Source organism: Bos javanicus, chromosome 5 (assembly GCF_032452875.1).
Source record: "Bos javanicus breed banteng chromosome 5, ARS-OSU_banteng_1.0, whole genome shotgun sequence".
Taxonomy (NCBI): Eukaryota; Metazoa; Chordata; class Mammalia; order Artiodactyla; family Bovidae; genus Bos; species Bos javanicus.
In genome coordinates, this window is record NC_083872.1 from 99939165 (window position 1) to 99965254 (window position 26090).

General features: G+C 36.0%; 1 protein-coding gene across 2 annotated transcripts; it reads left to right on the forward strand.

The window, feature by feature from the left end:
* Positions 1-223: 223 nt before the first annotated feature.
* LOC133248123 (killer cell lectin-like receptor subfamily I member 1) lies at positions 224-25928 on the forward strand. 2 transcript variants are annotated; one of them, XR_009736619.1, is made up of 8 exons: positions 224-834; positions 1674-2485; positions 4886-5158; positions 8168-8266; positions 8417-8485; positions 14020-14171; positions 14527-14630; positions 15414-25928. XR_009736619.1 is itself a non-coding variant. In XM_061417881.1 (7 exons), the coding sequence occupies exons 2-7, from the start codon at positions 4954-4956 to the stop codon at positions 15523-15525; spliced, it is 741 nt and encodes a 246-aa protein (XP_061273865.1). In that variant the 5' UTR covers positions 234-834; positions 4886-4953; the 3' UTR covers positions 15526-25928. The 2 variants fall into 2 exon arrangements, 1 of the variants encoding a protein (XP_061273865.1); XM_061417881.1 differs by lacking the exon at positions 1674-2485 and having other exon boundaries at positions 234-834.
* Positions 25929-26090: the final 162 nt, after the last annotated feature.

Genomic DNA, 26090 nt, shown 5'->3' on the forward strand with positions numbered 1-26090 from the left:
AGTTAGAATGCAATGGCTTGAGAAATGAGAATAAAATATAATAAATAGTGATGAAACTCAATGGCACTTTGAGAATGTTTCTAAGAGTGATAGAGAGCAAAGATAGTACTTTTTATTGGGATTGAGGTCTAATGATGATGAAAATTGTGTGTAATTTTAAACTGATATGAAGGATAGTACTAAGAAGATACTGAATATTCAAGAAGAAAGCAGAGTGATAAATAGTGTGTGATTCTTGGTCAGTGGAGAGGTAGATTCAAATATAGTTGAAATTGGCTTTATTTAAGAGGAAAGAAATCACCTCTGTTGAACAGGAAAGAAGATAAGATGCATGCATATACACGGAGAAAGATAAGGTAATCTGTTAGTTTTTCTTTTTCTGTGATATAGGTCATCTTCTGAGAACAAAGAGGGTGTGGAAGAGAGATTTGTTAAGAATGGAGAATGTGTGATAAAATTAGTTTCAGATAATGTGAAAGAATGACGACTTGAAGAAAGCAACAGGATTCCTAGCAGAATTAAAGCAATTTCATGTTGGTGACTGTGAATTTATATTGCAGTAAATCTGATCTCTTCTAAAAAGGACTTGGCTTCTCAGGTGTTGACAGAGAGGAACAGATAATTTATCTCATACATAGGGTGATTTTACTGAACAAGTGGGACCAGAAAATGTTCAAGATAATTAGTGATTGGCAGAAGAGAATCAAGGTTGATAAGAAAGAAGGTGAAGAAAGAAGTATACTGATAGAGTGGAATGAGGTCAAATGGGCTGCAGGCATCAATGAGATCAGAGCATTTTCATGTTGGAGAGAGATAAATGAGCAATCTTGAAAGGTAAGAGTGTTTGTAGAGATTGTTAAGTTTATATGACACTTTTTTAGATGAAATACTTAAAGATATTCAAAGACCAAGGTGTTCCCATAGCGGGGCTTGGCTGTGGCAGAATGAGGAAGTTACTGTAGATGAGGAGACAGAGAAATTGTGTAATCGGGATATAAGAGGATGGTTCATATGGACATTAATGGATCAGAATACTGTGATTCATTAGCCTGGTCAATAATGAGGATACCTGGGAGCACATAAGCCATGATGAGGGAAAATGAATGTTAGAGTCATAAATAAGTGGAAGAGACTTGAAAAAGATGGTGTCTGTACTGTGGTTCTCAGTCATCAGGTACAAACTAACAAGAGACACATTTGGAAATTTATATTAAAATGTTTCCTTTTTTACCCATAAGCTGCTGATCATGGAAGTCTTTCAAATTATATGTATTTATTATAGCACACCAAGCTTTCCAAGTGGCTCAGACATTAAAGAATCTGCCTGCAATTCGCGAGACCCAGGTTTGATTCCTGGGTTTAGAAGATCCCCTGTAGAAGGGAATGGCTAACCATTCCAGTATTCTTGCCTGGATAATCCCATGGACAGAGGAGTCTGACAGGCTACAATCCATGCGGTCACAAAGAGTCAGACATGACTGAGCAACTAATACCCACAAACACACACACACACACACACATGACTATATTAAACTATATTATGAAAGTGAAGGACTTCATGAACTATAGAGTCCATGGAATTCTCCAGGCCAGAATAGTGAAGTGGGTTGCCATGCCCTTCTCCAGGGTATCTTCCCAACCCAGGGATTGAATCCAGGTCTCCCGCTTTGCAGGTGGATTCTTTACCAGCTGAGCCGCAAGGGAAGCCTAAGACCACTGAAGTGGGTAGCTTGCCCCTTCTCCAGAGGATCTTCCCCACCGAGAAATCCAACTGGGATCTCCTGCAAAGAAGGCTGATTCTTTATCAACTGAGCCATCAGGGAAGCTGATATTAAGCTGATAAACTATATTGTATGCTATAATAAACACAATATAAAAATAAACTTCATTCTCTGGGTAGTGATACTTGGTATCACTACCAACTAATAAGCAAGAATTATCTATTATAATTTAACCAGTAAAGCCTAAAAATAATTTCTATTGTCGTAACTACATACTTTTCCATGTATCCCATGGTACTCTTATTTCATATAATCTCTAATACAATATGTAATTGGTCCAGTTTTCTTTTCCTTTAAGGCCTCAGGCTTGATATTAAAATACTCTTATTAAGCGGTCATTAAATGTAATATTTTCCTTATACATTTTAAATTGAAAATTTGTAATTTATGAAATGGTTTTTGAAATACCAAAGGTATTTTTTATTTCCTGATTGGTATTTTGTGGGGGAGGTAAACTACAAATGAGTAGTTTCATGAAAACTTCCTTTGTAGTTTTTCACACATGCTTTGAATAACAAATGATTATAAGTCATTATTAGATTATTTTTCAACCGAGAATCTTCCCTCAAGGTTCTTACACCACATTATCCTCTGTATAACTTTATTTTCCGCATACAGCGATTTTATATTGTTTAGTATCTTTATATTGTTTAGGATCTTTGATTTTCCTACAAAGTTTCTTTTTAAATTTATTCTTCAAGTTGGTGAGTATCATTGTTTCTGTTTATTTCCTTCTCTCAAGAAGTTAAAATTGTATGTAATTTTTGACATTAATATCAACAATCAATTCATAATGTACTGCAGTTTAGGAAAAAAATCATTTCTGTAAAATTACATTACGTGCTCATTTTGTAAACAATGGTATGAAGAATGAATGCAGCTATCTTTTGTATTTTTTGATTCTTTGTCTTGGAATTTTCTTGTTGTTCTTTTCTCCAATTGTTTAGCCTCTTTTATTAAATAACCCATATTTTTCTCATTATTTTAAAATGTTGGATCAGTTGATGTTTTCATTATTTGGTTTCCATACATACTAACTAATTATTTTCCAGAAGGGAAAGATTTAAATTAACCATAAGTCTGTGTAAATGAATGTCTGTTTTCCTGCACATTGTCCAACTCTGTGTGGTTGAATTTGATTTATTGATTCTGTAGGTTAACATCTATATTATTAATATGTTAGTCTGTATTTCTTTGTTTAGTGATGAAGAAAAAGTCTTTTCATGTGGTTATTATTGACAAAAGGTCTTTGCATTAGCAATAAAATGATGTTTTTATAATTCAACCTAACTCTCTTTCTTGTCTATGTGTGATTAGAAACTTATAACTATTTACTTATACTTTCTTTGAATGTTTTATTAATTTTATCATCTCATGGTTTGCATTTAACATTTTGATTTATCTGAAATTTGTTCAAGTATATATTGTGAAATTAGCAATCTATGTATTTCTTCAATTTGAACTAATATTCCATCTGATTCTATCACTTTTAGCATTTCCTGGATCATGTTTATTTAATTATCAACTCTCAAAAACAATAGTCATTTTTCTTTCTTTTTGGGGACAAAGAAAAAGGGAGTTTAATTGTGCTAAACATTTAAACAACAACATTCTTACAATGCCAATATACTCTTAAATATCAATTTTTTGCTGGTGCTAAATGAATTGGTCAAAACTTTCAGAAAACAATTTGAGGAGGTGAGAAAAATTTTTAATTTGAAAATTAGTTTATCCTAGTTTTTTCAAAATTTACTGTTAGTAAATTTATAGAAGGATAAATATAGGATATGGAAAAGGCTTTATGAATAAAATTGTTTGTTACTCAATACTTCTAAATAGTCAAAATTTTAAAAAAACTGTTAAATAAACAAATAATAAACAAAAAAAAATAGCTTGTATCATACATTCTTTTATTTTCAATGAAATAGAGAGCAATGCATGCCAAAACTCTACCTACAAGTAACCACTGAAAATACAGCCTGTTAGAAATCTATTATTTTGCTTTAATAATATATATTCCATTATACAATATAATAATATATAAAAATAATATCTGTTACATTAAACAATAGTATACTAGGGTATAAATGTACCATAGCTTTAACACCTTCCTTAATTGTGAATTCTGTTGATAACTTTTTGTTCTTTGTTTTTCCAATTTAGCTCTTAGTAAATAAAAACAAAAGATAGGTTCTGCATAACTTTGAATATTTAAAAAGTATTTTGTAAGATACATTGCTCAAGCTAGAATTGCTGGTTAAAATTCTACTTATTTTATGCTTTCATAAATATTGATAATTTTGTACTCACAATCATGTGCCAATTTCACAAAGTATTAATTATTTAGTGTTCTCACAGCTGAAATGTGCTCTATTATTTTCATTTGCATTTCTTTCTTTATTAACGAGACAATAAATTTTTAAAATTTTATGCATGACCTTTTAATTTCTTTTGTCCCTTTTTGGCAATTCATTGGTATTGTTTCTTAATTTTAGATGGCTTGTTTGTTTGCCTCTGTGTGTGTGTGTGCTTGCAAATAAACATGATCTAGTTAAGTAGAAAAATCATGTTAGGCTGGCAGAGAGATACATGGTTATATGCAAATGTAGAATTTACCCAGTTCATGAAAGACATAGGTTTTTCCCCTTCTATTAGTCAAGAATCTACTGCCTAATGAATTATTTCAATGATACAGTACACTTTATGTCAATGTGATTTGAAATAAAAATTTTAATATTAAATATAAGTAATTAAACCTTTGTTAATACAGCTGTGTTTTAACCTTAGTTCACACATTGTCGACATTTATTCATTATATAGAGAATGTTGAGGAGGGAAAACATATCTACTTTAAACCTACTCCTTTGAAAACCTGATTCAGAGAGGAATGTATCTTATCAATCTTATTAAAGGAGAATAAAACTATTTTTCTGAATAAAGACTGCAAAGTGAGAGGGAGATTTAGTCTCTCGCTTACTCCCTTTTTTACCCTTTTAATGTTATACCTAAAAGCTTACTTGTACTTTAGAATGAACGCATTTTTCACTGTCTGATTTGATATAATCACCACTTAACCTTTTCCCTCACTTTTCTCTACTGCATAGATATTAAAGAGAGACACAGAAAGATACCCAGATTGAGCTGAAGCAGTCTAAGTTTAAAAAAAGAAAAAATGCTTAAGAGTATGCAAAACAAAGGTATTGTAAACAAGCAAGAGGTAATCTACACAGAACCAAAATTTTGCAAGTCTCAACAGCAAAAAATATCCAAGAGAAATCAGAGTAATGTCCAGTCAAGAGAAGAGCAAGTAGACTATATGGAACTGAAGTTACCCAGATCTTCTCACTTTAAGCACAGAAAACAGAAAAAAGGAAAAGGTACATTATTATATGTATTATATTTTGCTATTTGCTAGATCTTGATTCTTGGGTTTAGAAAATTACTTCTTTCAAAACCATTGTATAATAAAATTGCCTCATTACACTGATTACTTATCTTCAGCACTCTCCTTAGTTATTTTAGATATTACCATAAAATTTTTTGTCTCTTAAATAATCCTTCACTATGTTCATTTCCTCTAAAATAATCCTACAGAACTGTATTACTTGTAAGAATTATTGTGTAAATTCTACTGCTTATTTTTTAAATAATTTTAAAAATAATTCTTGTTATTAATCTTCAATTCAATTCAATGTAACTCAGCCCCACAACTGTTTTTGAATTTTTACTGTGGCCCTGATCCAAACCTATGATACCCATAAAGATGAAGCTGCAATAACCACTTGGCTTCAAAAAAACTAACAGAATTTGTAAGAGGAAAGATAGATTACAGAAAAATATAATAATGATTAATTGGATATTGGCATTAAAGCTGAAAAATTAGCAGAATATGATAATAATGTTCCTAACCTAAGTGACTGAGTAGTTAATCACCTTACTCATCATTAAAAAAATAATGTTTACTCACCATTAAGAAAAATATGTTTAATCTAATAAAGGCAGATCATATATGAAATTTGAATTGTCTCTTGATCAGTTCAGGGGAAAATGTCCATAAAGAAATTGGATTTTAAAGGCTAGATGTCCCAGAAAAGGATGGAAAAGGGTAGGAAAGACTTATGTTAGTAGGTAAGATCGCAAACAGAGATGATATGGGTGAAAAGTCTATCCTAGAGAAAAAGAACATATATGACTTAAGCAGAAGAAGATTCAAGAAGGATACATATGAAATGCATGTCCAGAGAGAAGGAGAAAATAAACTATGTCTAATAAATGACAAGTGGAAAATTATTTCTTTGGACTTAGAAAAGTCCAAAAATTTGGGGTTTGGCAAAGTCCAAAAAATTGGGATTTCTGTTTGAGTGCCAAGAAAAGCATATAAGCTACAACTAAGGGTTAAGAGGTTGAAAGAAATTTATTATGGGAATAAATTTAGTTCAGAAAACATTTTTACAATTTTCATTGAGAAAAAAACAACATAAGAGAAATGATGATAATAAATGAAAGACCTGTATGAATAACAAGGACTCTGATGCTGGGAGGCATTGGGGGCAAGAGGAGAAGGGGATGACAGAGGATGAGATGGCTGGATGACATCACTGACTCGATGGACGTGAGTCCCAGTGAACTCTGGGAGTTGGTAATGGACAGGGAGGCCTGGCGTGCTGTGATTCACGGGGTCACAAAGAGTCGGATACGACTGAGCGACTGATCTGATCTGATCTGATCTGATATTAGAGTTTGAGAGGTCTGAGCCCATACATGGATGAATGTGACAAAATTTATAGAAAGAGATGATGAAGAAGCTGGCAAAAAAGAGAAAATTTCTCTTAGAAAATAAATGTTCTAAAGGAAACTGGGTGGCATGGAGTAATTAAGGCATACAATAGGTTTTAACTTGGGCCATAAAGAAATTGCTTTTCCTCTGAATTGAAAAGAAGATAATAAGGTATGAATATATAAATATCCATATAGTAAGGTAGAATATATGAATATTCATATATTCAGGAAGGTGGTCAAGGTAAGGAAATTCATGGTTTCAACTTCCTTGTAAAATAAGAAATTTCTTGGTGCTTGAGTTAGAGTCTTACTGAGGCTTGATAATTTTTTTTTTTTTTTTTTGGTAGTCAAAGAGGGACTTTGGGCAGAAGTTGACCAAAATTAAGATTAGACATGCTAATATTTATCCACCACACTGTTTAATTTCTAAACTTGGAAATTTGACTCCTCACACTCTTTCATCTATGACACATTCAAGCAATCTTGAAAAGGACCACGTGTTCAAATAACTTGCTTCTCTCTTGGATTGATGTCTATCTGCTTTCATGAAGATTACTGACACAGACTCTCTAAAAGTCTCTCATCTTCCACTCTACACATTTTTCAATCTTTTCTTATGTTTCAAGACAAATGGTGATATCTTTTTAAAATAGGTGTCTGCAAAGATTTCATATTGTTCTTAAAGTTAAAAACAGTTATCTCTATGCTTCTATTCTCTCCGTTGCTCCCTGAATTCCAGTCAGACTATAATTTCAGTTCCATGATACATCAAACTTCCTGTCATCTAAAATCATTTATTGATGACTCTCCTCGAGTTTGATCCCTGGGTCAGGAAGATCCTCTGAAGCAGGAAATGGCAACCCACTCCAGTATTGTTGCTTAGGAAATCTCATGGACCGAGGAGCCTGTTGGATTAGAGTCCACAGGGTCACAAAAGAGTCAGACAGGACTTAGTGCCTAAACAACAACCCCAAGTGGAAGACCTCCTCCATGTCTTTCGTACTTGAAGAAATAATTAGCTCTTACTTTCCTCCAGCTTTCAGTGAAATGTCTTTTTTTTTTTTTTTTTTTGATAAATGCATTTCCTGTTCACATGTGTCTGGATTAAAACTTGGTGAACATACTTGTGTGTCTTTGTAAAATTTATGATAATTATTTCTTATCTCAACAAAGAGCAAAAATGTGTTTTGCTATTTCCCCCCTGACTGATTGATTGGCTAATGAGTGAATATTAATATTCACATAGAGTTTTGAAAATAATTTTTTTGCATGACAGCATTATTTTCTCTAGGTGTATTTCATTTTTAAGTCTCCTAGCTGAGAGTATATTTTCAAATTGCTCAGACTCAATAATTTATAGATGACTAGGCGAGGAATACGCAAAGATGCTGGTGAGTCAGGTGACATACCTGGGGCCTCAAACAGGATCAGAAAGAATTGAAGTCAAGAAAAAGCTAAAAAGGAGGAAATCTGGGTATCAAAGAACTCATACAAGGATTGGAAAATGAATGACTACCCTCTGAGAGTGAAACAAAATGGATTTAAATTTCATATTTGATGATTTGTGGGAACTGAAGAAACTTCATCATTGTTTCTGTTTCCTTTAGTGTTACACCACCGATCTAAGGCCTGGAAAGTGATAACTGGGAGCCTGGGGACCTTGTGCTTGGTCTTGTTGACAACAGTGTGTGTCTTGCTTGCAAACTGTAAGTAATTAAGAAAATAATCTGTCCTTGGCACAGTCAATATATCAACAACATAATACATTTCAATGATTTGTGATCAAGACTGAATTTTTATTGTCCTAATTATTTTATCCTAAACAGAACTAAGTATTACCATGATTTTTTCCATAGTATATTCCAACAAAGAAGACCCAAACCAAAAAATATCACCTGTTCCCACTGTATCTTCTAAAAATGATGGTGAGTACTCTCTCTGTTTTGTCCACTTCTAATATTGATTATTAGGGTTAAAAGGTTTGTTTTCCTAACATCCACAAAACTTCAGTGAATCAGATAGAAAAAATCCTCTTTTATGGTATGTTCAATTTTTTATCATGGAACTATTAATATTGGGCAAGATGAGAAAGATGACACAGGAGAATGCAAGACCCAAAGTATTATGTATAATAGGTAAGTATTGTTTTTGTGATTTGATTATTTTTAGGAGAAAAATGGGATATAAATTATATTAAGGTGGGAGCAAGAGAAATAGGTGAAGAGGGCAAAAAGAAAAAGAAAACAAATGAAAAACAAAGGAGTTATGTCTCAATAACATTTTTTTTTTGTTTCTAGCTTTCCCTGATGGAGATGATTCCTCTAGCATTTATGAAGTTAGAAGCATTTTGATTTTATTAAAGTAAATTAATTTTATTTATACATTGATATAGCTATGATATAGAAAGCAGTTATTGTTTTGAATTCTTGTTGTTTTTTTTTCACTTATTGCAAGTTTACTCAAAGTCCTAACAGTAAACTCAGCACTTGAAAGAAAGACAAAGAATGCGAGAGAGAGGGAGATAATGTTTCTGAGTCTATTTTTTCAGGAAGTTGGGATGGTTCCCCTCTGACTTTCTTTCAGGGAAATTTTTCCTTTTTAAAGAACAGTGTTAGATTCTCGGCACAGATGCATTTGCCAAGAAAGGTATCTCTTTTTCCATACACTAAAACCAAAAGGGTAGGGTCCCTTTGTCACTGAGGCCAAAGACATTCCTCATGAGTGTTCCTGATGAACATTTCCTATAAGCAGGGGGGATAAAGAAAGAAATAGAAGGAAAATAATAAAAATAATGCAGTAGTTTGAGGATGACATAAAAATATTTTGGTTTAACACTCCTATTCAAAAGCAGAGACATTACTTTGCCAACAAAGGTTCATCTAGTCAAGGCTATGGTTTTTCCTGTGGTCATGTATGGATGTGAGAGTTGCACTGTGAAGAAGGCTGAGCACAGAAGAATTGATGCTTTTGAACTGTGGTGTTGGAGAAGACTCTTGAGAGTCCCTTGGACTGCAAGGGCATCCAACCAGTCCATTCTGAAGGAGATCAACCCTGCCATTTCTTTGGAAGAAATGATACTAAAGCTGAAACTCCAGTACTTTGGCCACCTCATGCAAAGGGTTGACTCATTGGAAAAGACTCTGATGCTGGGAGGGATTGGGGGCAAGAGGAGAAGGGGATGACAGAGGATGAGATGGCTGGATGGTATCACTGACTCGATGGATGTGAGTCTGACTGAACTCCGGGAGTTGGTGATGGACAGGGAGGCCTGGTGTGCTGTGATTCATGGGGTCGCAAAGAGTCGGACACGACTGAGCAACTGATCTGATCTGATCTGAAGAAATTAAAAAGGACTAAACAGTTATGAAAGAGGAAGTCTAAGATCAAAAAAAGATGAACTAATTTCAAGTCTAATTAAAAATAAATTCTTTGAGTAAAAAGAGAAAATCTCAACAGATGCAATAAACAGAGAGTAGATACATCAGTTGTTAATTTTTTATTTAAATTAGTGATTGACTTGAGAAACTGTTTGTTGTCTCTCAGAAAAAAAAAAAAAAACAACATATCAATGTCAAACATTAGCCATCCACATTGCTTGTGTTTCTGTTTTCCTTTCATTCGCCTAATTTGAAAATAAAAAGCGATCAAATAGGAAATTAAGGAAATGCAAATTATAACCCCAATGAGTTACCATTACACAACCACCAATATGGTTAGAATTTGAAAAGACTGACAGTAACAAGCTTTAGTAAGGATGTGGAACTAACTGTACTGGCACAAGCCCTTAACGAGCCTACTCTTAGACACTTAAAAAAGAGAAATGAAGGCATATGTCCACATAAGACATGTACAAGAATATCTAGAGACACTTTATTTATAATAACTAAAAATTATAAGCAATCCAAATATAAACCTCCAGATGAATGGATTACAAATTGTGAGTTAGTAAATAATGGACTACTCAGTAATGAAAAGGAATGAAATCTCTATACACACAATAGATAAGATTCAAAAACATACTGAGTGGGAAAAGATGCAAAAGAATTGATCTTGAAGGATTATGTTTATATGAGCTGCTTAAAAAGGTAAAAAAAATAATTTGTGGCTATGTAAATCAGATCCAAGGTTGTTTGGGTGAAGTAGGGGTGTTGGAGCATTAGTTGGGAAGTAACATAAATTAACTTCTGTGTTAATAGAAATATTCTAAAATTTGATTGGAGAGGAAGTTACAGAAATATATTCATTTATCAAAACTTATCAACTTGGATATTTCAAAACTGCTTTTTATTATGTGTAAATGATAACTCTGTGGACTGTAGCCTGCCAGGTTCCTCTGTCCATGGATTTCCCAGGCTCAGAAGCAACCTGGGCTTGTATCCCTTCCTCTGTTGTGTTCATCCCAGATCTAGTGCAAGGCTGTAGCGCAGAAGGCTGGGTTTGGGGGTCAGGGCATCATGGCCATAGGAAGTGCTGCTGACAGAGATGTGGACGGTCTCTGTGGCATTCTCCTCCTGAGACCAGTCTGTCCCAGATGGACCTCTAAGATGTGGTAGAGAGGGAGTGGAGCTGGGATGCTCTCCCTGGGAGAGGAACCACTGTATACTCCTGTGGGTGCTGAGAATGGCTGCTGCTGCCCCACCCAAAACACACCATAGCCCCTCCAGGCAGTCTCTGCGTGGCTACATCAAGTCCTCTCCCAATACCTGTGTGCCTGAGACTCAGCATTAAGCCACTGAGACTCCTGGGGTGCTACCCCTGTAGCCGCTATATTCGTAGCTGCCCCATCTGTCACCTTGTGTGTACACTGACAGTGACCACTACCCACCCACCCCCATCACTCCCCAGGCCTCCCAGTCTCTCTGTGTGGAGTTAGACAGTCTTTTCCCAGGGCCTGGTTGTCCCAGATATCACACCAGGCTGTGGTGTGGAGTGAGCAGGGTTGGGGTGATCACCCTTTTGGATTAAAAAGAGTGTTGATCCAGTAGCCACAAGCCCAAAGATCTGTCCACCCTGATTGTTGGCAAACCAGCCCATGCACACCCCTCATAAGTAGAGTCTATCTAGGCTTCTCCAGTACTTCTATCTGTCCCAGAAGTTGTCTCAGCAGACGAGGGGGTTTGTCTCCCATGCACAGGACCTAGGACTGGAGTGCCCAGATTGTGGCTCACCCTGCTTGCTGTTTGAGTGAAGGTCCTTCTCCTCGTATCAGATCCTTCCCAAGGGTGCAGGTCCTGAAATGATGCCTTTTTTCCCTACCCTACTGAGTTACACGTTTCCTGCTGTTTTGATTTTATAGGAGTCCTTCTACCAGTTTCCAGTTAGTTTTTCATGAGCATTGTTACACATGTAGATATTTTTTTGATGTGCCTGTGGCAAAATGAGTTCCATGTCTTCCTACTCCACCGTCTTGTTCCCCCTCCCTAAGTCTACATTTTTTATGATTATAAAAAATTATTAAAATACACAAATTACATGATTATTAAATTGTTGAAGTATAAGTTTTAAAAAATTACTTACTGAATTTTATTCTGTGTATTTAAATTGCTTCCCTGGTACATAAGTTGCTAAAGAAACTGCCTGCAATGCTGGAGACTGAGGTTCAATCCCTTGGTAGGGTAGATATCCTGGAGAAGGAAATAGCAAGGAATATTTAAATTAATAGCAAAAATTTTGACGAAAGTGAGATAGCTCATTAGTTGCTTTTTGTGTTCATATGATTATATGTTGATTAGTTTTTTATTTATGACATTTATTTATTCACTTATTTATTTGACTATGCTGGGTCTTAGTTGCAGCACATGGGATTTTCCATCGTCTTTGTGGCATGTGGGATATTTCTAGTTGCCACATGCAAACTCTTAGTTGCAACATGTGGGATCCAGTTCCCTGACCAGGGATCAAGACTGGGTCTCCTGCATAGGGGCTCAGAGTCTTAGCCACTGGTCTACGATATGCATGCATAATTTTGATCAGATCAAAAAAGTTATATTTAAAATGCATTTTCCCTATAGATAAAATTTTATAACAAATTTTAAGTAGAAAAATTAAAAACATGAGCTAATTATTGTTCAGTTCAGTCGCTCAGTTGTGTCCGACTCTGCGATCCCATGAATCACAGCACACCAGGGCTCCCTGTCCATCACCAACTCCTGGAGTTCACCCAAACCCATGTCCATCAAGTCGATGATGCCATCCAACCATCTTATCCTCTATCATCCCCTTCTCCTGCCCTCAATCTTTCCCAGCATCAGGGTCTTTTCCAATGAGTCAGCTCTTCGCATCACGTGGCCAAAGTACTGGAGTTTAAGCTTCAACATCAGTCCTTCCAATGAACACCCAGGACTGATCTCCTTTAGGAAGGACTGGTTGGATCTCCTTGCAGTCCAAGGGACTCTCAAGAGTCTCCAACACCATAGTTCAAAAGCATCAATTTTTCAGTGCTCAGCTTTCTTTATAGTTCAACTCTCACATCCATACATGACTACTGGAAAAACCATAGCCTTGACTAGATGAACCTTTGTTGGCAAAGTAATGTCTCTGCTTTTTAATGTGCTGTCTAGGTTGGTCACAACTTTCCTTCCAAGGAGTAAGTGTCTTTTAATTTCATGGTTGCAATCACCATCTGCAGTGATTTTGGAGCCCAGAAAAATAAAGTCTGACACTGTTTCCACTGTTTCCCCATCTATTTGCCACCAAGTGATGGAACTAGGTGCCATGATCTTAGTTTTCTGAATGTTGAGCTTTAAGCCAACTTTTTCACTCTCCACTTTCACTTTCATCAAGAGGCTCTTTAGTTCTTCTTCACTTTCTGCCATAAGGGTGGTATCATCTGCATATCTGAGGTTATTGATATTTCTCCCAGCAATCTTGATTCCAGCTTGTGCTTCTTCCAGCCCAGCGTTTCTCATGATGTACTCTGCATATAAGTTAAATAAGCAGGGTGACAATATACAGCCTTGACGTACTCTTTTCCCTATTTGGAACCAGTCTGTTTTTCCATGTCTAGTTCTAACTGTTGATTCCTAACCTGCATACAGGTTTCTCAAGAGACAGGTCAGGTGGTCTGGTATGCCCATCTCTTTCAGAATTTTCCACAGTTTATTGTGATCCACACAGTCAAAGGCTTTGGCACAGTCAATAAAGCAGAAATAGATGTTTTTCTGGAACTCTCTTGCTTTTTTGATGATCCATCGAATTTGATCAATTCAAATTTGGCAATTTGATCTCTGGTTCCTCTCCCTTTCTAAAACCACCTTGAACATCTGGAAGTTCATGGTTCACATATTGCTGAAGTTAGCTATGGTTTTGTTTAAAATTTGCCCAGAAATGTTACCAAAAAATGCTTGTTTTGCTTTCTACCTAATATCCATCTGTATAACAAACAGAAAGATAAGGGAATTGTGTTAGTAGTAGTGACTTATTGTACAGAGTACACATTAAATATATTTTTACTTTCTAGAATGTTCCTGTGACCATTGTTCAACTCACTGGATTGGATTTGGAAGTAGTTATTATCATCTTTCGAGTAAAACCAAAACCTGGATGGAGAGTCATGCTGCCTGTGAAGAGCTAAATACCCACCTTCTAAAGATCGATATCAAGGGAGAGCTGGTAGGGGAAACACTTCATTTGTTTGTTTTTGTTGTTGTTATACTTTGACTGTATTTGGTTTGAAAACATTAGTGATTGATGCTATAATTTGGCAAAACTGAAGTTCTCAGAAGTCTGTGATATTTTGTTTCTTTGACTCAGTTTTATTAGGGAGAAATTAGAGAAACTCCACTTTTTGAACATTCAATGCTAGGGAAAAAGCACATTAATAAATGAGATATCTTGAGCAAAAATCTTATTAATACTAAGTGGATGTGTGCAAGCCCTTGGGAGAAATTTAATCAATAATCTTTGAGTCAGAAAGGAGTGAATTATAATATGTACACATTTATGATTTATGATTTTTTCCAAATAGGAAATTTTATCAATGCTTGAAGTAAAAGGATGGATAGGTCTCAAAATCAATGAAACCAGTGAATCCTGGTTATGGGAAGATGGCAGCACAGTAATTGAAAACCTGTATGTACAGTGTTTTGATAACTGAACTTTTCTGAGATTATATGTGGTTTTGTGTGTATGTGTGTTATGTTTGTAGGGAACAGAAAGAGCAACCAAGATAAAGGAAATCATTATGTTTTTTGAGGATCAGTCTGTGGGATTTAATTGGGGAAAATAATTCTTTCTAAATAATCTCAGCTTTAGAACCTTTACATTGTTAACTTTACTGGACTCTTAGGAGAAATTTGGGCATAGTTTTAGGCAAGTTTATAAATCTATACATTTCTATCATTCGTGATTTGCTTTTGTTGTTGTACAGTCACTGTCATTTCCGATTCTGTGACCCCATGTACTGTCTTCCCTATCCTCATTAACTCCCTGGGTTTGCTCAAAGTCATGTCCACTGGGTCAGGGCTGCCATCCAACCTTCTCATCATCTATCATCCTCTTCTTCTCCTGCCTTTAATCTCTCCCCACGTCAGGGTCTTTTCCAATGAGTCAGCTCTTCACATCAGGTGGCTAAAGTATTGGAGCTTCAGCTTCAGCATCAGTTCTTCCAATGAATATTCAGGATTGATTTCCTTTGGCTTATAAATTGTCATTTGGCTTATAATTCTATTTAAACAAACAGGATTAGATACTGTTTAGTATTAACTGCTAAACTTAAAGACTGTCAATCTTCAGGGGTTTGTTCTTATTTTATTTGTTTAGTTTGTTCTTTTATTTTTTCTCATTTTGTTTGTTAATTTTAAGCTTGAGATAAAATTGGCATTTGAAGATTCTATTGCTTTAATTTTTTTACAGATTTGAATTCCTGAAAATGGAGAAAGATGGTTGTGCATATATTGAAGGAAATTATGTTTATACTGCTAACTGTTCATCTAGGAAAAGTTACGTGTGTGAGTTTACTGTATAGCAGCTCAATTTTGCTAATACAAGTTGTTGCTGCTGCTGCTAAGTCACTTCAGTTGTGTCCAATTCTGTGCGACCCCATAGACAGCAGCCCACCAGGCTCCGGAGTCCCCGGGATTTTCCAGGCAAGAACACTGGAGTGGGTTGCCATTTCCTTCTCCAATACAAGTTGTTAGTGAAACCTAATTAATTAAAGAGCATAAAATATGTTGCTGCTTTTATAAAATTTTATTAGTTATTAATTAAACCTTTTTTTACTGCATGCAGAATACTTCAGTTACATTTCCAAATTTTAAATGTACTCAAAGTGAGGAAAATTTACCACCCATAAATTCCTTGGGAGTGAGTAGTCTCCTTATGAGAGCTCATATTAGTAATTATTTATGTAATAAAGTTAGCAAACATCCTTTATGAACTAAAAAATTGTAAAAATTAGGGATATAAAACTAAAAAAGGCTTCTACTTATATCAATTAGGGTTCTGGCATGAAATAGACATTTAAGATTGTTGTAGAGGTTTACAGTGGTAAACCACATTGGTAAGGTTTAATGGAAAAACAAGAAATAGCAAGATTTATAAACCTTTGTCTGTCCAGTCTTGGAGGCAAACCAGTATGCTTATGTTCATGCATACTCCTTAAGAACAAAGCCCAGGCTTCCCACAGCCCTTCCATCTGTTTTAGTAGTTTTACAATCAGTCACAGGTACTTGTCTCCCCCGCATAGGACTCCAGACTGTGACACCCAATCCATGGCTTGACCCATTCAATCCCAAGAGTGGGTCTCCATCAGTATAATTTCTCTTTCCTCTGAGTTCCCTCCAAGGGGCACCAGTCCTGACCCAATCACTTCTCTTCCCTTTCTACTTGATTATTTGTGTATCTTTCTTACAGTTTCAGTTAAACAGGAGTCCTTTTGCCAGTTTCCAGTTAGGTTTCAGTGAGAATTGTTCCACATGTGGAAGTATTTTTGACATGTTGTGAAGGAGTAGGTGAGCTTTATGTCCTTTTACTCCATCATATTGATCTGAACTTCCTTTATTCAGTTTGCATATAGCATTCCCATCTTTTGACCTGCAAAGTTTCTGTTTAAAAGCCAAATGATAGTCTTGTGGGAGTTCCTTTGTACATTGTACTTTGCTGTGTTGTGCTTAGTCACTCAGTGTTGTCTGACTCTTTACGATCCCATGGACTGTAGCCTGCCAGGCTTCTCTGTCCATAGGGATTCTCCAGACCAGAATACTGGAGTGGGTGACCTTTCCCTTCTCCAGGGGATCTTCCCAACCCAGGGACTGAACCCAGGTCTCCTGCATTGCGGGCAGATTCTTTACCAGCTGAGCTACCAGGGAAGCCTCTCCCTTGTACAATACCAGTGGCTTTTCCCTTAATGATTTTATTAATAATGGTCTCTTTTTATTTTTAATTATTGCCACTATCTTTATAATGTGTTTCTTTGAGGACCCCTTTGGGTTCATATGTTTTTGTACCGTCTGTCCTCCCAGACAGGGATATCTGTTTCTCGGGTTAAGGAAGTTTTCTGCTCCTATTTCTTCATATGAGTTTTCTGCTCCATCTCTTACTGGTGATCTGTATGATGCAATTGTTTGTGCACTTGATATTGCATAATGTGTGTCTTAAACTATCCTCGATTTTTAAACGTCTTCTCTTTTTTTCCTTTTCTGTTCAACTTAAATGCTTTTCTCTACTCTCTCTTCCAGACTACTGAACTGTTCATCTGCAGCATCTAATCTGTTGTTGATACCTTCATGTGTATTTTAAAATTTTAGCTATTGAATTCTATAGCTCTGTGTGTTTCTTCTGTTATTTTCTAACTTTTTGTTAAAAATACTGTGTAATCCTTTCTTCTCTTGAGTTCATTGAGTATATCCATAATCATTTTCTTGAACTCTGCCAGGTAGATTGGTCATATCCACTTTATTTCTTTTTCTATGATTTTACCTTGCTCTTTTAGTCTCTGTCATTTTCTCTAATTCTCTGTGTTTATTTCTCTGTATTAGGTAGCTTGGTCATGTTTCTTGTTCTTGGAGAAGTGGTCTTATGTAAGAGATGTCCTATGGGGCCAGCAGCAGACTCTTCTGGTCACCAGAGCCATATGCTCTAGGAGTGACTCTGTGGACAGCGTAGGATGACTACTATGGGGACACTGATAGGTGGGGCTGTCCTCATATTGTTGGTTACATTTGCAGCAAACATTTTTACATGTTGTCACTTTTTCCCCCCACTTTTTAAGTAATATCTTTTTGATAGACACAAAGACTTTATTCCACAGTTTTACTGAGATATAATCAACATGCAACATTGTATAAGTCCAGCATGTTGATTTGACACATTTCTATTGCAAAATGACTGTCATCATTGCATTACCTAGCATGTCTGTCCTATCAGAAACATACATTTCTTTTTTGTGATGAAAACTTTCAAGATCTAATTTATTAGCAACTTCCAGGTATGTACTACAATATTATTATCTTATTCATCATCAGATCAGATCAGTCGCTCAGTCGTGTCCAATTCTTTGTGACCCCATGAATCGCAGCACGTCAGGCCTCCCTGTCCATCACCAACTCCCAGAGTTCACTGAGACTCACATCCATCGAGTCAGTGATGCCATCCAGCTATCTCATCCTCTGTCGTCCCCTTCTCCTCTTGCCCCCAATCCCTCCCAGAATCAGAGTCTTTTCCAATGAGTCAACTCTTCGCATGAGGTGGCCAAAGTACTGGAATTTCAGCTTTAGCATCATTCCTTCCAAAGAAATCCCAGGCCTGATGTCCTTCAGAATGGACTGGTTGGATCTCCTTTCAGTCCAAGGGACTCTCAAGAGTCTTCTCCAACACTACAGTTCAAAGGCATCAATTATTCATCATACTGTACACTAGATCCCTAGAACCTGTTAATCTTATGACTGGAAATTTATGTCCTTTGATTAGTATTTCCACAGTCCACTCCCAGTTCCTAGTGACAATCACTTCTCTCTCTGTTCTCTGAATTTGGCTTTTTCAGATTCCATGTGTATGTGATATCATGTAATATTTATTTGTCTCTGTCTGACTTATTTCATTATCAAGTATCTAAATTAAGGTTGCTTTTATAATATGTAGCTTTGTGTTTACCACGCCAAATTCTCTCTTACCATTCTTCAGTTTTAGGAATAAAATATCTATTCTAGGCTCTTTGCCCTACTATAAATTTTTAGAAATAATTGATTAAGGTCTAGAATAAACAATGATAGGGTGTTTGTTTTAGTTACACTAAGTATTTAGATTACTTTGGGCAGAATTTGCATATTTATAATGTAAGTAAATATTTCAATGAATTGGCAAGAGATATCACTAGTAATTTACATCTTCTTTAATAATTTTCAGTAAACTTCATAATTTTCTACATAGAAATAGTGAATATCTTCTGGTATTTACTCCAGATACTACTAGGTATTTAAATTTTTTCCTAATGTAAATGGAATCATCTATTATATTAAACAAATTCATAATGTAAATAAAACATGCAGAAAACTGCACAGACTATTAATGTAGAGCTTGTTTAATTTTCACAAAATAAATATACTTGTTGTATATTTATATGTTGAGATCCTAACATATAAATATATGTTAAGATCTAATCCCCCAGGACCTGAAAATATGAACTTATTTGAAATGGGTCTTGGGTCTTGGTGGATATGATCAAGTTAAAGCTACTTCTCTCTTTAGAGAGAAGCCTAATCAAATATGCTCATTTGTAGGACCTGCTGACACCTTTATTTTGAACTATCTTCATAGAGCTGTGGGGAAAAAAAATTCTGTTCTTTTAAGACACTCAAGTTGTGCTACTTTGTTACAGAAGGCCTAGGAAACAAATACAACACCCAAGTAACCAGGACCAGATAATTAACAAGGCTTTGACCAGAAACATATTGATATATCTTTTGTTACTGAAACTTTAGTGACTGAGGATGTTTCAATATTCACTTACGTAACAAATCACCAACCACAGGCATTAATGTCTGCAAAAATCCCCTGGTCAATAATGTGTTAAACAATATTACAAGCACTTGAGAAATGCCTCTAGGACATTGTCTCTAGGAATGACTTCTCACCATGGTAACTATTATTCATTCCCATTATTATACCTTCTAGGAATAAATCCTCTATAAAATAAATTCTGTCCTAATTTATAACAGCAGAGATTAGAGTTACTGTATAAATAAATAGAATTTTATAGAATAAACTATTTTGTATCTTATTTTTTGCTCAAAATTATGTCCATGTTATTAACCCACAATGACATGAACAGATAGTTTAAATAAAAGAAATACCAAAAAGAGATGCTTGGTGTCACAAATAATAGGAAATTGTACATTTAAATAACTCAAGACAACTCTTTCCATTGGTAAAGGTTTTATTGGCAAAATCAAACAGATTCATAACACACTTTGTTGGTAAAGATGTAGGGAAGCAAGCACTTTTGAATGATGCTATTTGGGGATAGTAAGTGCACAAGCTCTATTAAACACTAAATTTCTATCAAAATTTAATTTACATATTTTTTGACACAGAAATAACACTGCAGGAGATTTATATTATAGATATGCTCTATGGCAAATGATACAGTATATCATGCTATTTATTGGAGAATTTTTCTATAATTACCAAATTCTGGGGCAAAACTGAATATCCATTGAAATAAGCAGTTAAATTTTTAAAAAGTAATTTATTTTAAATGAAACAAAGATAAATATTTTTAATGATAAAAGGTACAATTCACAAAGAAGATAGACATCATAAACCATCAGCTACCTTAACAGCAAAGAAACAAAAATGCATAAAGCAAAAATTAGAAGGAATAAAAGGGAAAAGAAAAAAATATATAATCACAATGAGACAGGTTAACACTTCTCTGAGAATATTTTATCAAGTAAGCAGTTAAATTTTATCGTAATACTTGCAATTGTTTACAAAAAGTGAGATAGCTCTTTATATGCTGACATGGAAAAATCTGCAAGAAGGTTATTTAAATAAAAAAATAAAGAAGCAGGACTATTGTTTATAATTCAGTTCAGTTTAGTCGCTCAGTCATGTCTGACTCTGTGACCCCATGAACTGCAGCCTGCCAGACCTCCCTGTCCATCACCAACTCCCGGAGTCCACCCAAACCCATGTCCATCGAGTATGTGATGCCATCCAACCATCTCACCCTCCATCATCCCCATCTCTTCCTGCCCTCAATCTTTCCCAGCATCAGGGTCTTTTCCAATGAGTCAGCTCTTCGCATCACGTGGCCAAAGTACTGGAGTTTCAGCTTCAACATCAGTCCTTCCAATGAACACCCAGGACTGATCTCCTTTAGGATGGACTGGTTGGATCTCCTTGCAGTCCAAGGGACTCTCAAGAGTCTTCTCCAACACCACAGTTCAAAAGCATCAATTCTTTGGCATTCAGCTTTCTTTATAGTCCAACTCTAACATCCGTACATGATCACTAGAAAAACCATAGCCTTAACTAGACAGACCTCTGTTGACAAAGTAATGTCTCTGCTTTTGATTGTGCTGTCTAGGTTGGTCATAACTTCCCTTCCAAGGAGTAAACGTCTTTTAATTTCATGGCTGCAATCACCATTTACAGTAATTTTTGAGCCCAGAAAAATAAAGTCAGCCATTGTTTCCCCATCTATTTGCCATGAAGTGATTGGACCAGATGCCATGATCTTAGTTATCTGAATGTTGACTTTTAAGCAAACCTCTTTCACTTTCATCAAGAGGCTCTTTAGTTTTTATTCACTATCTGCCATAAAGGTGGTGTCATCTGCATATCTGAGGTTATTGATATTTCTCCCAGCAATCTTCCAGCTTGTGCTTCTTCCAGCCCAGTGTTTCTCATGATGTACCCTGCATATAAGTTAAATAAGCCAGGTGACAATATACAGCCTTGAAGTATTCCTTTTCCTATTTGAAACCAGTCTGTTGTTCCATGATTACATAACATTTGATTTAGCATATAGCATGTATATAATTTTATGTTCCTAGAATATCTCTGGAATAACATCTAGGCAAATATAATATTTGCTCTGAGAAGGAAATGAGGAAAAATAAAAGACTTTGTTCATTATTTCACACCTTTCATATTTTGAACATTATGAAAGTATCAATTTCAAACCTTTTAAAATACATTTAATAATGACTTACATAGATAACTTTAAAATATCTACTCCATTAAATGAAATTGTTTGATGTTTTATTATTTACTGGTCCTCGAAATTTTTAAAATCTAAATTTATTTTTTGGACTTTTGACTTTATTACATTTAAAACTTATTGTTTTATCCTTCAGGAATATTTGAGAGATCATAATCCTTCATAAATCATGCATAGTTGAGTAATTTGAATGAACATCCTGTTTTCTTTCATAGTATCTATTAAAGAGTTAAAATATTGACTTTGAACACAATAATTCTTTTAGTTATCAGGGCAAATAAACTTCTTTTCACAAATGTAATGAAGCTGTCTAATACAAACATCAAAAATGATACTCACTGAATTGAAGTATCCACATTTCCCATCAGGTGAATTCTGTTGGAAATTCCTACAACAGAAAATATATTTATTTTAGACAGTCATTCTTCAGGAAAAATTTGATTATGACAAATTTAAAACATATGTGTGTAATTATTTCAGTGTTCAGATGCAAATCTTGTGACAGATATATAGCTATAAAATTGTAAAGTGTAACTTTATATATAAAACTAATAGAAGTATTGCCAATTATAACTAGACATAAAAATACTTCCAGTTTCCTATGACTCAGAATAATGTGCTGAAAGCAATTATCTACTATACTAGCCTCACTTTGAGTGCAGAAAGTGCTAATATGCATTAAAAATGAATGTATATTTTTAATTTTTTTAGTTTGGTCATTTTTAAAGTCTTAAATGGATTTGTTACAATATTGTTTCTTTTTTTTTTAATGTTTTGGTTTTTTGGCCATGAGGCCTGTGGGATCTTAGTTCCCCAACCAGGAATTGAGCTGGAAGGCAAAGTCTTGACCACTGCACTGCCAGGGAAGTCTCAAGAGTGTATGTTTGGAAAGCAAGATAGCTGAGTTGGAGATCCTGAGCTCATTTCCTTCCACAGACAAACTAAAACTACAACCGTATGTAGAACAACGATCTCTAAGAATGACTTAAAGACCAACAGAGCAGATTTTCTATAACTAAGGTTGTAAAGACACTGCATAGGGGCTTCCCTGGTGGCTCAGTGGTAATGAATCTGCCTGCCAATGTAGGAGACACGGATTCAGTCTCTTATACAGGAAGATCACACATGCCATGGAGTAACTAAGCCTGTTCACCACAACTGTTGAGCCTGTGCTCCAGAGCCCATGCTTTGCAACAAGAGAAGCCACCGGAATGAGAAGCCTGTGCATCACAGCTAGAGAGTAGCCCCCACTCGCCACAACTAGAGAAAAGCCTCATGCAGCAATGAAGACCCCAGTACAGCCAAAAATAAATTAAAATTTAAAACAGACAATGCCTAGGTATAGTGATTCAGAGCCTGCATTCCCAGTGCCATGAGATGTGAGTGCAACTGCAGAGCTCACCCCTGAAAAGCAAAGGTTCTGGCTCTTCGCTGGGGTCCCCAGACCAGGGGACCTGCACTAGGAAGATGAGTCCCCATAATGTCTGGTTTTGAAAACTAGTGGGGCTTTTACATCCCAGGGAGCCAGAGGTCAGTATGAGACTCTAGTTTTGAAGGACTCACACACAAACTAACTTGCTCTGATCCCAGAACAGCAGCAGAAGCTTGAAAAGTATCAGAGTCATACAAGAAAAAAATTAATTGAGTAATTTTAGGGCCCGTGCTAAAGGGGCAGGGATATGGTAGAACTTTCTATGGGGATGGAAACACTGGTGGGGGATACTTTTTTTTTTTAGCTCTTCACCCACCTAGCTAACCCAGCACTGGTTGGCACCATTCCTGTTGCTCCTTCCCAGGTGGTTCAATGATAAAGAATCTGCCTGCCAAGTAAGAGAAGCAAGAGACATGGGCTTAATATCTGAGTCGGGAAGATTCCCTGGGGTGGGAAATGGCTACTGGCTCCAATATTCTTGCCTGGAGAGTGCCATGACAGAGAAGTCTGGCAGACTACAGTCCAGAGGGTTGCAAAGAGTCGGATATGACTGAGTGACTTATCACAAGCACAGAGAGTTAAACACAACGAGGAGACAAATAGACATAGTCACTATGTTGTACACCTGAAACTTGTTGTATGTTAACTATATGTCAATAAAAATTTTACATAAATAACTAAAATGAAAGTACACCTTTTTCCTACTGACTTTAAGGACTTTGGGGCTTCCCTAGTACCTGAGATTCTTTCCCTGGTAAAGAATCTGCCTGCAATGCAGGAGACTTGTGTTCCATCCCTGGGTCAAGAAGATCCCCTGGAGAAGGGAATGGCTACCTCCTTCAGTATTCTTGCTTGGAGAATCCCAAAGACAGAGGAGCCTGGTGGGCTACAGTCCATGGGAGTCACAAAGAGTCAGACACGACTGAGCAACTAACACTTTTATAAAGACTTTCATACCAAAGAAAGTATTAAAATTCTGTGAAATTGAGCAATGAGATTAGGGAACATAGATTTTACATTTTAGAGGGAGGAGGCAGCAATATGTAGGAGAAAATGTTGCTTAATTTTAATTTTCTCTAAATGTTCCTGAATCTAACCAATAGTGAGTAAAACTTTTAAATCACAAAATTATCTGTGTGAAGTCACCAAACTTTCGAATTCTGCTAATGACCTCAGTAGCACTTCTATTTAAGGTATCCCACGATCCTACCTGCTTCATTGTTTTCCTTATGTCTCTTTTACCACCCTTCTTAGTAGTCTCTCATCATCATCCTCTTCTCCCCATTATCTTAAACATTTGTGTCTGCAAAAGTTCAAGCTTAGATTTCCTGAAGGTCACTCCCAGCTTCATAGTATTGACAATGTCTCTGCAATGATTCATGCTGCACTTGCATTCCCAGCACAGACCTCTCATTTGAACTTGATGACCATGTACAAAAACCATCATGTGATATCTTGTGGATATATAAATGTTTAATATGTTTATCTGACATATCTAAAATTGAATTCCAAATATGTCCCATCAGAGTTAATGGCAAATATTCTTACAATTACTGACATAAAAATCTTGGAGGCATCCCTGACATCTCTGACTCACACATCTTAAAATATGTTTGCAATCTGTCAGTAGACCAACTCAACCAATGTTTATCAGTTCAATTCAATTCACTTCAGTCCCTCAGTTGTGCCTGACTCTTTGCAACCCCATAGACTGCAGCACACCAGGCCTCCCTGTCCATCACCGACTCCCAAAGTTTACATTAACTCATGTCCATCCAACTATCTCATCCTCTGTCATCCCCTTCTCCTTAATGTTCATCATTGTTCATCAAGCCACTATCATCTCTCACCTAGATGACCATACTAAGTACTTCATGTCCCAATTCTTACTCCCTATACCCCTAAACATACCCTAAACAGCCTGGAAGGCAAAGTCAAGTGGGCCTTAGGAAGCATCACTACAAAGCTAGTGGAGGTGATGGAATTCTAGTTGAGCTATTTCAAATCCTAAAAGATGGTGCTGTGAAAGTGCTCAACTCAATATGCCAGCAAATTTGGAAAACTCAGCAGTGACCACAGGACTGGAAAAAGACAGTTTTCATTTCAATTCCAAAGAAAAGCAATGCCAAAAAATGTTCAAACTACCACACAATTGCACACTAGGAAAGTAATGCTCAAAATTCTCCATGCTAGTCTTCAACAGTACGTGAACCACGAACTTCCAGATATTCAAGCCGGATTTACAAAAGGCAGAGGAACCAGAGATCAAATTGCCAACATCCATTGGATCATCGAAAAAGCAAGAGAGTTCCAGAAAAACATCTATTTCTGCTTTATCGATTATGCCAAAGCCTTTGACTGTGTGGATCACAATAAAGTGTGGAAAATTCTTCAAGAGATGGGAATACCAAATCACTTGACCTGTCTCCTGAAAAATCTCTATGTAGGTTAGGAAGAAAAGGTTAGAACTGGACATGGAACAACAGACTGGTTCCAAATAGGGAAAGGATTACATCAAGGCTGTATATTGTCACCCTGCTTATTTAACTTATACAGAGTACATCATGAAAAATGCCAGGCTGGATGAAGCACAAGCTGGAATCAAGATTGCCAAGAGAAATATCAATAACATCAGATATGCATATGATACCACCCTTATGGCAGAAAGTGAAGAAGGACTAAAGAGCCTGTTGATGAAAGTGAAAGAGGAGAGTGAAAAATTTGGCTTAAAACTCAACATTCAGAAAACTAAGAACATGGCATCCAGTCCCATCACTTCATGGCAAATAGATGGGGAAACAGTGGTAACCATGACAGACTTTATTTTCTTGGGCTTCAAAATCACTGCAGATGGTGACTGCAGCCATGAAATTAAAAGATGTTTGCTCCTTAGAAGAAAAGCTATGACCAACCTAGACAGAAGATTAAAAATAAG